At 55.0% G+C, this 14078-nt stretch overlaps 2 protein-coding genes across 5 annotated transcripts; one reads left to right on the top strand and one right to left on the bottom strand.

Moving 5' to 3' along the window:
- Positions 1-329: 329 nt before the first annotated feature.
- RPL35 (ribosomal protein L35) lies at positions 330-5216 on the top strand. The gene is made up of 4 exons (XM_045562689.1): positions 330-425; positions 835-971; positions 2599-2680; positions 5024-5216. The coding sequence occupies exons 1-4, from the start codon at positions 423-425 to the stop codon at positions 5171-5173; spliced, it is 372 nt and encodes a 123-aa protein (XP_045418645.1). The 5' UTR covers positions 330-422; the 3' UTR covers positions 5174-5216.
- On the bottom strand, positions 5214-9215 carry WDR38 (WD repeat domain 38). Of its 4 annotated transcripts, XM_045562687.1 has the most exons (10): positions 9098-9186; positions 8415-8535; positions 7363-7438; positions 7127-7243; positions 6914-7011; positions 6467-6547; positions 6224-6355; positions 5956-6105; positions 5667-5714; positions 5214-5574 (listed from the first exon to the last, which is right to left on the bottom strand). In XM_045562687.1, the coding sequence occupies exons 2-10, from the start codon at positions 8508-8510 to the stop codon at positions 5494-5496; spliced, it is 879 nt and encodes a 292-aa protein (XP_045418643.1). In that variant the 5' UTR covers positions 8511-8535; positions 9098-9186; the 3' UTR covers positions 5214-5493. The 4 variants fall into 4 exon arrangements, with proteins under 4 accessions (XP_045418643.1, XP_045418642.1, XP_045418641.1 ...); XM_045562686.1 differs by lacking the exon at positions 7363-7438 and having other exon boundaries at positions 5214-5564; positions 9098-9215; XM_045562685.1 differs by lacking the exon at positions 7363-7438 and having other exon boundaries at positions 9098-9215.
- Between the last annotated feature and the right edge of the window lie 4863 nt (positions 9216-14078).

A 14078-nucleotide genomic window follows, 5' to 3' on the forward strand; every position in this document is an offset into this window, starting at 1 on the left:
CCCCCAGACCACCTGCGTCTAGCTCAAAGCAGCACAGAGCAGATTGGAAGATCTGCAAGCCTTCCCGAATGAATGAGTGAACGAATAAATGACTGAATGGACGAATTCGAGGCCTTACTGTGCCATCCTGGTAAGCTGCCACCCACCCTGGACCTCAGTTTCCCCAACTGAACGGCTCAGGGAGTAATGCCGACCTAAGCAGCCCAGCGTGTCTGGGGGGAAAAGGTGGGCATTACGGGGCGGGGCGGGACAGGCCGTACCACGGCGTCCCTCTGGGGAGGCAGGGGCGGAGCCGAGGCTCCGCGCCGCTGCGGCGCCATTGGCCGCGTCCGCCGCCACCCGGTAGTAGTCACAGAGGTTAGCCCCGCCTCTTCCTCTTTCCCTCGGAGCAGGCGGCGGCGTCGGCTGCAGTTCGCGTAGCAATGGTGAGGGCGAGGGAATCGGATGCCATCCCTGTACTGTGGGGTGCGGGGACTGGAGCCGGGGGCGCGAGCTGAGCCCCGGGGTCCCATCTGTTAGCCGGGCCGTGAGGCGCCGCGCAGAATGGCCCAGGGCCGCCACAACCCGCCTTCCGCCTTCTCTTCTGGGCTTGGGCCGAGAGAGAGGCGCGCGGCCGGGACCCGCGTCTTCGCGTCTGCATAGTGGGGGTAGCGGCTCTACCTGGTAGCCGGCCTGGGCGAGGGCACGCCCGCGGGGCCTCGGTTACCCTGCCTAGGGGCGCGGGCGGTGCTGGGCCGCCGGGGGCGAGGCGCGCGCCTTCCGGGCATGGCCGTGGCGCCGGTGGAGGGGAGCGGCCCCGCAGGCTGGCTAACGCAGACTCTTCCTCGCACACAGGCCAAGATTAAGGCTCGGGACCTTCGCGGCAAGAAGAAGGAAGAGTTGCTGAAACAGCTGGACGACCTGAAAGTGGAGCTGTCCCAGCTTCGTGTCGCCAAAGTGACAGGCGGCGCGGCGTCCAAACTCTCCAAGATGTAAGAGACGGGCGGCCGGATCACAGGCCTCTGGGGGTAGGAGCTCGTGTGCATCGGAGCGTCTGGATTTTCGAAGTTGACTTAGGAGTTGTCCGTTTGGGTGCACACTCAGTGCGTCCTTGGGTCACGTGGACAAGCCGCTGTGTGCTTACTCTCTTACTTGCCTTTGACCCTGCGGTCCTTCTATCTGGGGTGCCCTTGCTCGGTTTCTCTACCTGGAGAAAGAACTGGATGTCCCTATAAACCCCTCTTAATGCTGCCTCAAAGCCTACCTGGACCCTTTCTTTTCATCTCCCCACCAGCACTTAGTTGATTTTTTTTCTTCACCTTTAGTCACTTGTTAGGTGGATGCCTCATCCTTTACTTGAGCTGTAGTGTAACTTTTGACTTACATGGATGAAGGTCAAGGAAACTTGGGAAGGGAACATGGGTTAGGAGTTAGTTGACTTGGGCACAAATTCATTTCTCCCACATACTGTCTGATCACTACATTGGCTTAGCTCCCATAGGTTTTTTGAGACAGGATCTCACTCTGACACCTAGGCTGGGGTGCCGTGGTGTGACCATAGCTCACTGCAGCCTCAAACTCCAGGGCTTGTTTCAAGCAATCCTTGTGCCTCAGCCTCCCAAGTACCTGGGACTACAGACACCCGCCACCATGCCTAGCTAATTTTTAAATACTTTATAGAGATGGGGATTTTGCAGTGTTGCCCAGGCTGGTCTTGAATTCCTGGCCTCAAGCTTTTCTCCTACCTGGTCCTCCTGATTAGCTGGGATTACAGGCATGAATCATGGCACTGGGCTTCCATAGGTTTTGCCCTCTAGTACAAGATGAATGCCCTCACCCCCCAAACAACCTTGTGGGGTAGGGTGGGAGGATTGTATGAGTTGGGAAACACATGAGCAGAGTTGCACACTGAATCCTGAAGACCATGTTGTCCAGTCAGCCACTGGGTGACCCACCCTCATCCCCTGACATATCTCACAGTTAACATGACTACAAATTAACTTCTCCCAAGGCTGCTCCTAGCTTCAGTTCCCCTCTTCCCTGATAGCGTTTCTGCTTCCCAAATGTCTCTCCCTCCTGAGTAGCCTCTTCTGCAATTTCTTTCTTTTTTTTTTTTTTTTTTGAGACAGAGTCTCCACTTTGTTTCCTAGGCTAGAGTGAGTGCCGTGGCGTCAGCCTAGGTCACAGCAACCTCAAACTCCTGGGCTCAAGCAATCCTACTGCCTCAGCCTCCTGAGTAACTGGGACTACAGGCATGCGCCACCATGCGCAGCTAATTTTTTCTATATATATTTTTAATTGTCCAAATAATTTCTTTCTATTTTTAGTAGAGATGGGGTCTCGCTCTTGCTCGGGCTGGTCTCGAACTCCTGACCTCGAGCGATCCACCCGCCTCAGCCTCCCATAGTGCTAAGATTACAGGCATGAGCCACTGCGCCCAGCCTCCTGCAATTTCTTATGACAGCCTAGTTGCTTGGCTTGTTGCATGATCCTTTGTGTCAGTTCATTCACATTGGCGTTGGTTGGGTCCTCATAGCTTTTGGGTAAATTTTTGGCTTGGGATTGAAGGTCTTTTCCTGATCTGCCTCACCTCACTGACATCTCTGTTTTGTATTGTAGCCGAGTCGTCCGCAAGTCCATTGCCCGAGTTCTTACTGTAATTAACCAGACACAGAAAGAAAACCTCAGGAAGTTCTACAAGGTGGGTCTGGGGGGTATATTTGGCTGCAGGAAGCCAAGTTGGCCAGGGGGCATAAGAAAGAGGTTTTCTTGCTGGGGTGCATTGGGCTGGCAGTGGTTGGGCTCTCCAAAACTTTCCCAGCTTGTGGCTGGGTTGCCCTTTTTCCAGCATCTTGCATGGCATGTGGCACTTGGGGCTGCAGATAAGTCAGGGGCATGCTGGGAGGCTAGCTGGAGACTAGGGTTTGAATCTAGCCTTCCCAGCTGAGTGAGCTTGGGCAGTTTATGGGATTAACTGTTTAAAGGTTTCAACTGTATTGCTAGCACTTACTATATATGTCAGTCACTGCCAAGAAACCTGATGTTCTCATTTTTCAGATGAGGGCCCTGTGGTTTAGAGATTGTTACCTAGGATTATCTACACTCAGTGGAGTGATGGGCCTTGGTTCCAAATCATGTCTGGGCAAGGGCTGGATTGAGTGCTTCTGGGAGATTTGCACAAGTGTCTGGCCCCTCTCATCCTAGAATTTTGACAACCATTTTCTGGTCTTGTTCTTAATGTCAGTGCTATCAGAGTTCAAACAAGAATGAGTAGGAGACTGTGTGTGCACATACATCTGATTTATTACAAATAATTGGTTTATGTGATTGCGGGGCCTGGCATGAGCTGGTGACACAGGTTGCGGCTGCTGTTCCCAAGTGGGATTTTTTTCCAAGGGAGCCTCAGTCCTGCTTTTTAAGGCTTTTAACTGATTGGCTCAGACCCACCCAGATTACCCAGGACTATCTCCCTTAATTACAGTCATCTGATAACAGGTTTTAATTATGTTTGCAAAATGGCTTTGCATCAATGTCGAAATTAACGTTTGAATAGCTGGAACATTTGACACATTAAAAAAAAGCAATCATAGTGTGGCTAGGCTAGCTGCCCAGAGGATGGATACTAGCATGCAGGGCAGGGGGGGCTGCCACCCCACCGGAATATGTGCACATTGGTGTGTGAGAACATTTTTCTGAGGAGTGGGTCTGAAGGTTTCATCAGGTTTTGAGGTGGTGACTAGGAAGAATTGTCTTTGTGACCCTCCAGTGAGTGCCCATCCTCCTGTACCAGGCACCTCTCGGTCTGTGGAACTTTCTGTGATGATGGAATTGTAATCTCTGGCCACTTGGCTGTTGAGCACTTAATGTGGCTTTGGTAACTGAAGAACTGAATTTTTAAGGAAAACAGCTACATGTAGCTAGTGGCTGTTACATTGGATGGCAGAGCTCTAGGGGGTTAGGAAATTTATAAAGGACAAGGGCCTGACCTGTGCTAACAGATGTGGAGGGACAAAGACTGTTGTGCCTCCAAGTCTCCTCCAGAGCTTGCCCTCACCATCCTGGGCAGCTGCTTTTCCACGGTTCTCTGCCCACCTGCTGGGGCCTGGTGCAGAGGCTTTGTGGCCTCAGGCTCCCCACTTCCTCAAACGTCTACCCTGCGCCTGCTCCTCCATGGTGTGGGCTTCCAGAATCTCTTCCTCCGCACTGGGGGGCCATTTGTTACCTGTTTAGTCTCTTGTATTGTGTTGGGCACCCCTTGAGCAGGGACTGGGTCTGATTTGTTGCTAAGCCAGCACCCAGCACAGAGCCCTGTCCTGAAGAGGGCCTAGGGGACCTTTCCAGAGCAAAGAGAATAGTGAGCTGCTGTGGGAGGAGTGGGAGCTAAGGTAGAAGAGATGGGTGATGGCTGTGTGACAGCTCTGGCCAAGAGTGAGGTGAGTGAGCAAGGCAGGAAAGGGGGCCGCGCCTTGCCTCTCATGGCACGATGACCTTGGCCAAGCCAAATCTTCCTCTGGGGCTCAGGGTCATCACAGGGAACACCTGACAAACCCTCCAGATTAATTGAGCAGGGCTTTAACTCTCATACACGCTCTCTTGTGTGACTTAAAGCCAAGGTAACAGTAACCACCCCTAGGACCTGGTGGTGCCACACGATGCTTACTAGATTGTGTGGCAACTTTGACTCCATGACTGGGACTCAGGCAAGTGGAAGGAGCATTGACTTAGTCCTAGTTCTGCGCCAGTTTTGCTGAGATTTGGGCACCTCAGCCCAGTAAGTCAAGAGACTTAAAGTGGGGACAGCTCACCAGCCTTGGGTTTGGTGTACGACCTGCCAACTGGTGGTCTTGTGCTGGCAGCCCCTTACTGTGGGACTGGATGTCCTATAAGTCCTCACTGCAAATCGCCTTCCCATCCCAGCTGCACCGTCTCACCTGGCATTTCTCAGCATCTTGCTAGTGCCCCTCCCAGTGCCTTAGTTCTGGCCTCCCAAGCTGCTTTAGCTACTGCAGCAGCTCCTCATATCCCTCTGCTGCCTGCCTCCCAGGGCAAGAAGTACAAGCCCCTGGATCTGCGACCTAAGAAAACACGTGCCATGCGCCGCCGGCTCAACAAGCACGAGGAGAACCTGAAGACCAAGAAGCAGCAGCGGAAGGAACGGCTGTACCCACTGCGGAAGTATGCGGTCAAGGCCTGAGGCCTGAGTCTCTCGGCATCAATAAAAACACGAAACTGGCTGACATTGCTTGGTATTTTTACTGACCCGGCTGGAGAGGGGATTGGGGGCTGAGGCTGGCAGGACCCTGGTTTATGGCTACCAGGTGTCAGATGGTTTCCAGCAAGCCTCCTGCCCAAGGTGTTTGCTACTCTGGTCTGGGGCCTTGATAGCCTTGGCCACAGGGACCTGTTGGACACTGTTACGGTTGCACCTGTGTAGCCCTGGTAGGTCAGGGCTGTCTGGTACATTTGAAGGGTGCTGGGTGATTTGTCCATGCAGGGTCTTGACATCTGGTCTAATCAGCAGCTCCAGACACTAAGAGTCTCCCGTCTGGGGTGAAGGCACAGGCGTGGGCCACATCCAGGACTCCCTGCCAGAAGCTCAAGATGGGGCTCTGGTTGCAAGTCCTGCCTTTCTCCGGCAGGGAGCGCAGGGACTTCCATGGCTCCTAGGTGCTACCCCACAGCCTTACCTTCAAGGTCTCAAGACACTTTCCTGTGTTGCAATCCCAGACTTTGACCTGGAAACAGGGAGGGAGGGAGGCAGGAGGCCTCACCAGGCCAGTCTGGCATCTTGGTCTGGGTTTTTCGTTTGTTTGAAATGCTCCACTTGGGGTCTGGCACAAATTTCAGTGCAGGACTTTCCTCTTGCCTGAGGCTACTTTGGTCATAGGGCAGCACCTGGGGCGTGCCTCTCTCTCCTTGTTAGGCAGGTAAGGATGTGGGCATTTGAGTGCTGAGGGCTCTGGTGGGTGGGCTTACCATGTGGGAGTAGCCACCACTGGCCAGCCGCTGCTCGTCTGGGGAGAAGGCTATGCTCTTCACCCAGGTGATGTGGCCTTTGAGTTGGACAAGGAGGCTGCTAGTCATGGGCTTCCAGATGTGGATGGTCTTGTCCCAGGAGCCAGATGCCTAAACAGCAGACAGCTCTGATCCCCTGGGTATGGGGCCTGTAAGCTCACTGGGCCCCCAAATGGCCTGTGGCCCTTTCTACATGTCTTGAAGCCAGCAAGGGACCAGCTTAGCTTACCAGGAGGCCCGATGCTGAGTAGCACAGGCAGCTGATGTTGCCACTGTGGCCCTCTAGTTCTTGGTGGAAGACTGCTGGGGTACCTGCCCGCAGGTCCCAGATGCGTATGGTGGAGTCCCAGGAGCCGGTGGCCTGTAGGCAGTGACCACCCTCCTGGTGCCTAGACTGCACTCAGGAGCCCATCCCCTTCCCGCTGCTCAGCCCCAAGGGGGAGAGTTGGGGCAGGGCAGAGGTGAGGCTCACCAGGCAGTCCCTGCTGGGTGAGAAGTCACTGCTCTGGACGGAGTCACGGTGCCCAGCTAAGAGGCGCAGCATCTGGCCGGACTAGAGGATGGAGCCCTGAGCTTCGGGAGGTGGCAGAGGGCAGCCACGCAGAGGGGTCAGACCCAGGCACTCCCTGCTAGGCTACCTGGGTCATGTGACAACATGGCATGTGGGGAGGCCATCTGGGCCTTGACAGAAGGTGAGGAAGGGCAGTCCAGGCATCAGGGACCTAGTGTGCAAAAGTCTGAGGCATAGGGCTGTGTGTAGGGAGGCATGGAGGAGTGGCTGCAGCCAGATGTGGGGTGTCTTGGAGGCCTGATGTGTGCATGGGCCGTGGGGAACCAACAGAGGGTTTGAGCCGGGAGGCCAGGACTGTGGGGATCCTCCAGATCCCAGACTTGGCCGGGCTCTGGCCAGTCCACGTACCTGCACCTCCCAGAGCATCACATGCTTGTCCCAGCCACCCGAAGCTAGCTGCCTCGAGTCAGGGCTGAAGCTGACTGTCTCCACACTCCGTTGGTGACCTGCAGGGACCAGCCCAGGTTTGGGGAAGGGGGGAAGGTGACACAGGATGCAGTAAGGTTAGAAAAGGAGCTTAGGCCTGGCTGCTCAGCTCCGGGTCCCTCCTAGCCCACTCACCCTTCAAGACCCGCAGACACTTGGCTCCTGCTACATCCCACAGGCGGATTGTGCAGTCACAAGAGGTGCTGGCAAAGAGGCGGCCATCCGGGGAGAAGCGGCAGAACTTCACCGGGCCTGGGGCGGGTGGCTGTGGTCAGGATGGGGCACTGCCCTCCACCCTGGTCCTTCGCAGGCTGCTCCTGCTAATTCCTCCAGCCTCATCACCCACCTCCCCTCACCCAAACTCCAGCCACCTGCAAATGCCTGGGTTTCCATGCCTTGGCTGGGGCTGGGCTCCCAGCTGGGAACGCTCCATCCCAATTTGCCCATCTGGAAAATAGTCAATACCCAAATCAAGCGCAGGTACCTCCCAGAAACTCCCAACAACCCAGCCTGGTTGGTTGCCTCCTTTGAGCTCTCAGCCCCTACACTTTGACTATTAATAGCATTAATCGGTCTGTCCTGTAATTGCCAGATTTTTTTTCTTGTCCCCTCAATAATAATTGTAATAGTTACACGCACTGGGTTCTTGCTGGGGGCTAGGTGCTTCACTTGGATTGTCTCATCCTATAGGGTAGCAACTACTATCTTCATTCTCTAGCAGAAGAAATGGCTGAGAGGGGGCAGGACTTAACTAAGATCACAGTCAGAAAAGTAGGAGCTGGGCACAGTGGCTTGTGTTTCTAATCCCAGCAACATAGGACACTGAGGCAGGAGGATCACTTGAGGCCTAGAGTTCAAGACCAGCCTAGGCAAAATAGCAAGCCCCATCCCTAAAAAATTTTTTTTTTAATTTAAAAAGTGGTAGGTACAACATGGCTGAACCTTGAGGACATTATGCAAACTGAAATAAGCCAGTCACTAAAAGACAAATACGGTATGATTCCACTTATATGCAATATCTGGAGAAGTCAAATTCATAGAGACGAAAAGTAGAACAGTGGTCGTTGATGGGTGGGGAAGGGGCAATGGGAAGTTATTTACTGGGGACAGATTCAGTTTTGCAAGATAGCGTACACAGTAGCATGAAGGTACTTTACTGAACTATACACTTAAAAGGTTAAAACTGTAAATATTGTGTATGTTTTTTACAATTTAAAAGAAAAGAGTAGGATCAGAGTCCAGGTCTGTCAGTCAAAGCCCCAGCCCCCAGGTACTGTGTCCTGTGCCCTTGTCCTCCTGCCCTAGGCCTGCCCCGGCTGTCCTGCACCCAAGCCCAACCCATCATTGGGCATTGTGGCAGGCTCTGCAAAATGCCAGGCAGACCCGTGGGCAACTGTCTCCCCAGCCAGGCTGCCAATCTCACCTGTGTGGCCACCCAGCCTCCACAGCAGCTGCCCGCTGTGAGTCTCCCAGCCGTACACACAGCCATCCTCTGAGGCTGTGAGCAGCATCTGGCCATCGGGGGAGAAGGTGGAGGAGTTGACCTGGAAGCAGAGCACAAAAATGGTCCCGTTCTGGGGCAAGAAACACCTCGGCTCATCCCTGACCCCAGACTCCTGGGCCAGCCCTAAACACTGCCCCAAGAGCCTGGCGTTGGAGCATGGACTTCAGGCCTCACGCCACAACCAGAGCCTAGAGCCCAGGACCCACTGAACCCTCTCTGGAGCCCTGTAAAACCTGAGCCTGAAGCCACAGACTGGAACTCCAGAGCCAGGAGCCCATTCTAGAGCTGGAGCTGAGAACAGTTCGAAATTTCTCAGCCCTGAGTTTACTTTAGAGCCTGAGCCCAAAAGCACTGGAGTCAGCCAGGAGCTGTAGCCCTCAAGAGCCAGAGTCCAGATTCTGGAGCCTTTTTTAGAACCAGACCTTAGAACCCAGAGCTCATTCTGGAGCTGGAACCCAGACCTGGTAGACCCTACTTGGAGCCCTCTTTGGTTGAAAAAGTCCATTCTAGACTCAACGTCCTGAGCTGAAGCCCAGGGAGCACTCTAGAACCCCCACTACACAGAACCAGGAGCCCAGAGTCGGGGCACTGCTGGGCCTCACCTCCCCGCGGTGCCGGCCAAAGAATTTCACTCTCCACAAGGCCAGGGTCTCTGGGGCCCCGCTGTTCATGGGGCACCCAGCCGCCCAGCTTGCTCTGGCGGACCGCCGCGGGGCCCCCCCTGGGACGGGGCGGAGGGGAAGGGAAAACTGTGTACAGCGGTCTCCATGGTAATCGGGGCGGGGCGCGCAGCCGCGGTGGGGTCCCTGGGAAGCCACAAGGAGGGACAGCCAGGGCAAGACACCTCTGAGGTCCGGGGAGGTGGAACCGCAGCGAGCGGGACTGCAGACGGCTCAGAAAAGGGACTTCCCGCGCCAGCCACTGCCGGTCACCCTCAGGCAGCTCCGGCGGCCGGGCAAGACGATGCGCGGGGCGGCCGCTAGGGGGCGCGCCAGGCCCATGCCTGCGCCGGGCGGTCTGCAAAGGGTCCGCACGCCCCTGTGAGACAGGGTGACAACGAACCTATTTCCCCACCTGCACAGCGGGAAGACCAGGCTGCCCACAGGACTCCAGGGCTGAGCCAAGCACAGGGTCTGGCACGGGTAGATGCCCAGGAGGGCCCGCTGCGGGGCCAAGAGCCCTTCTGTCAGGAGTGGCCAAGCTGAGACTTAGGATGTACCAGGAGAGGGCTGAGCGACAGCCACCTCTGCCCTCCAGGCTGTGGGAGCCGGAGGTGGTGTGTGTAAAGCGCAGGACATTTAAAAGTGGGGTTTTAACTCCTGCTAATATTCCTGGCAGCGCAAAATGTGCCGACTGAGGATGGGGTGGAAGCCGTGGAGAGTGGCCCCAGGAGCTCTCAAGATCTTTATTGGACAGCTCAACTAGAAACGTGGAAAGCACAGGACTTGGTTTCATTGTGCATCTTACAGATGAGGAAACTGAGGCCCTGAGAGCTGGAGGGACTTGCCCAAGGTCAATCAGCCGGTAGGAGCACGACTGGGATTTCATCCCCTGTCTGTCTGAATCTGGGGTCTATATTAGGGCCACCTGCCATGAATTGTAGGGGCCTCACAGGTGATGTTAAGGCCCCTGACTCCTGGTACATCTGGGAAACTGAGGTCCCAAAGGGGCAGGACTTGGCCCAGTACCCAGGGCCTCCATGGCAGAGCTGGGGCCAGGACCCAGTCTCGCCTCCCCTACAGCAGGACTAGGGTGGAACAGAGAACCGCCCCCCCCAGTGGATTCCAGGCTCTCCCGGCTTTGGGAGCTTCAAATTCAAGGGTTCCCAGCGGTGACTCACACCCCTCCCCCCAGACCCTTTTGCCAGAAAGTCTTCTCACGAGATGGAGTGTGCTCCTGCTCTATTTTAAGCCCCAGACAGTCAGGCGGGAGAGGGAGCGACAATGGCAGCTTTGAGGCAGTCCCACCCCGTCCCAGCTCCCAGAGGGCCCAGGTCACTGAGTTGGCTCTTCAGAGACCTGTCTGAGCTGGGCCTATAAGGCTGTCCGCACACCCAGACCTGGGACAGGGCTCCTCCGCCCTCTGCCCCTCCTGCTCAGGCCCCACCCACCACCCATCCCCTGGCTGTGGCCCATTCTCCAGCCACCTCCAGAACCACCTTCTCCAGCCCAACCCATCACTCCCAGAGCCCTCTGGGTAGACCTTGTCCACCAGGCCTGGGTAGACCTGACCACTCAGCGGAGAGCTGGTGCTAAGCTGTCTGCCTGGCTCAGGAGTCTGGAGTTGGAACTGCTGGCCATGAATGCCAGGGGCTCTTGGGCCACAGTGCCATGCCCCTCTCCCACCTCATCCTGGCCTGCCCTGCCCACCCCTCCTTGCTTCCTTTGCTTCCCACTGCCCTTCTCTCCATCCCTCCACTTCCACTGCCCCCAAGCTGTGCAGTTTCCTGTGGACTGGCTGCCGGATGGTTTTCCCCATCCTCTTGACTGACTTGGCCTTCAGATCTAGCTCCAATGTCACAGCCTTCCCTTGCCCTCCCTGTACCCCAAAACTAAGTCTGAGCTCCTGCCCCAGAGAATGGGGTGTTAGAGCCACAGGATGGGATTAAACCCAGGCTCTGCCAACTACCAGCTCTGCAACCTTGGGCAAGCCACCTGATCACTCAGTGCCTCAGTTGCCTCATCTGTAAAATGGGGCACTCACAGGTTGCCTTGTGAGGAGTAGGTGAGATGATGCCTGTTGAGGGCAACTCATTTTCAGTAACTGCTCAGAGAAGGTGAGGAGAGGCTGTGATGTCCACCTTTGTCCCTTTAGCTTAAAACCCAGATACAAAGTTCCAAATGCCCTTTGCCAGGCTCCCCCAGGTACCCACAGCCCAGGGGCCCTGGTAACCAGGGGCTGTCTGGCTTCATGCCCAGCAGGGGCTTGGGCAGGGGCTGAACCTACAGGGTGTGGACACATGAGTAGGTCACAGTGATGGTGGCAGCAAAAGTATTTCACTGGCTCAGGCCCTGCCTGAATCCCCATGGGATTGGGGAACACAGGTTCCAGTCTTCCCCAAGAAGGTTCTTGGTGGGCATTTTCCACCAGTTGACTGTCTCTTCCTTCTCCTCAGGGAACCTGTCACATTCTCTCCTCCTTCAGCCCAGGTTGTCCAGGGAGGGGGCTATGCCAGGATTTCTAGGATGGACGCTGTGCTGGTCTTACTGTTGTTCCATCCCCTGAAGGTGATCCAGGACCCCTGAAGGTCCTGGATGAGCCTGGCCTTTCCTTAGCTATGCATATCAACATGCGAACACCTCGCAAACATATGCTCAGCAAAAAAGCACCATTGCAGAAGCAGCTAGGGGCATGCAAAAGAGAACCCTCCATTTTTTAGGCAGATAGATAGGTACTAAACCTGTAAAGAAAAGCAGGGGAGGCCGGGCGTGGTGGCTCACACCTGTAATGCTAGCACTCTGGGAGGCCGAGGCGGGTGGATCACTTGAGCTCATGAGTTCAAGAACAGCCTGAGAAAGAGCCAGACCCTGTCTCTACCAAAAATAGAAAAATTAGCCAGGCATCATGACATGTGCTTGTAGTCCCAGCTACTTGGGAGGCTGAGGCAGGAAAATCCCTTGAGCCCAGAAGTTTGAGGTTGTTTTGAGCCAGGCTGGTGCCACACCACTGTACTCAGGGCAACAGAGTGAGACTCTGTCTCAAAGAAAACGAAAGCAAGGGGATGAGAGACCCCCAAATCCCCAGAGCGGTTAACTTATGAGAGAGGAAGGGAGGGACTGGACACGGGCAGAACACCTGGGGCCTTGAAGAGCATCTACTCCTGGTGACATTCAAGCTTTATGCTGGGCAGGGGGCACCCACGTGTCTGTTCACTTACTCTTGGAAAATTGGCCCTGCTGGCCTGGCTCCTGCCCACCTCTCCTGACTCATCCTGGCTTCCTTGCCCCTGCCTCATCCCTTGTCCCTACCTACCCCCTGTCCTACCCTCAGTCCTGAATAGTTAGTGGAGCTGCTGCGGGTAGGAGTAGGGGAGCAGTCCCCGGGCTGGCCAGCATTTTCTGTCCAGTGCCCTGAGAAGCAGAGAAAGTTGTTTTGTGGCAAGAGAGGGAGCAGAGGGGAAAAAGAGTTGGAGAGTCAGCCTGCCCCAGTTCCTGCCCCTTCCCAGATCCCAGCTCCAATCCCTGAGGCTGCCCCTCCTGCCCTCCAGGACCTAACATATACCTGTTCCCTTAGAGTAAATTCCTCTTTTTGCTGAGTGAGCACTGGTAGGTTTTGGTTACTTGCCACCCACAGGGCCTTGACTAAAACGTTTCTGTCATCTCCAAAGGTTGGTCCCTAATACTAATGTCTTTGGGGCCTCTTCTCTGGGACTCTCCTGGCTCCCCAAGGGTTCCCTGAGCTGTAATCAATGGCATCAAGTTGCTATGGTTTCCCCAAAATCTGGGCCACCCTTATTGAAATATGCTGTGATTTGTCATTCTCCCTCCTAAAGCGTGGGGCCCAGAACTGGAAACATGCTCCCTGTCTGGACTGACAACTGCCAAGTTGAAAGGTACTGTTGTCTCCAGTTTTCTAGACACTTAATCTCTAGTAATGCAGCCTGCATTACTAAAGGCATTTGTGTTACCAATAGCCACATTATTCACAGCAAATGCATGAGAGCTTTCTCCCACGAGCTGCTGTCCAACCAACTCTCCCTCCCCTGGTACTTGCACAATGGATTCTTCGGAGTCACACGCAAGACCTTATATTATGCTGGTTAAATGTCATCTTCTTGGCTCCCATCCAGCCGTCTACTCTCGAAAGCGTTGTATGAGTCCGACTTCTGTTGCACAAAGCATTAATTCTGCCACTGTGACAGCTGCAAATTTTATGAGCAGGCCTTCTGTGTTCTAAATCCAAATTGGGGAAGTGATGATCAACAGGACAGGGGAAAGGACAGAGCCCTGTGATCCATCACTAGAGACCTCCAGTGACTCGCTTTTTTTGTACCCATCCACACCCATCAGGATCGTGGACAATCCATGGGGTGAGGGGAGAGCACCCTCCCTTAGGAGATACCTGGGTGGGGAGGATGGGAGCCTCAAGCAGGGGTCTCTGGTTGCAAACAACAGAACCCAAGATGGCCAAAAGGGACCATGTGGGAAGAGACTGGGGTATCCCAGATGGGAAGGACAGCAACCCTGTCAAGCCAGCACTACCCATGCAGGGAGAAGCCCAGCCCTTTGGAATCCTTAGAGAGCTCGTGATTGGCCAGCTGGGGTCACATGCCCATTCCTTGGCTAGGGGAGGGCAGCACGTCTTGATTGACAGTCCAGGTAAGAAAGGGGATTCTGTCTCCACCTCCACCCTGGTCTGCTAATCAATCGGGGATCTCTAGGTCAGTCTAAGCCACCCCTGTGCCTGTGAACTCAGGAGACAGCTTCCTTCCAATCTTGCTCCATCAGCGCCAGCTGTGACCTCGGGCCAGTTACTTAACTCTTCTGTGCCTCCTTTCCTTATCTCTAAAATGAAAATAATGATGAATACATGCCTCATGAGGTTTACTTTGAGTACTGAGCTAATATGTGTAAAGTGCTTGCA

Source organism: Lemur catta, chromosome 10 (genome assembly GCF_020740605.2).
Source record: "Lemur catta isolate mLemCat1 chromosome 10, mLemCat1.pri, whole genome shotgun sequence".
NCBI classification, from domain to species: Eukaryota; Metazoa; Chordata; class Mammalia; order Primates; family Lemuridae; genus Lemur; species Lemur catta.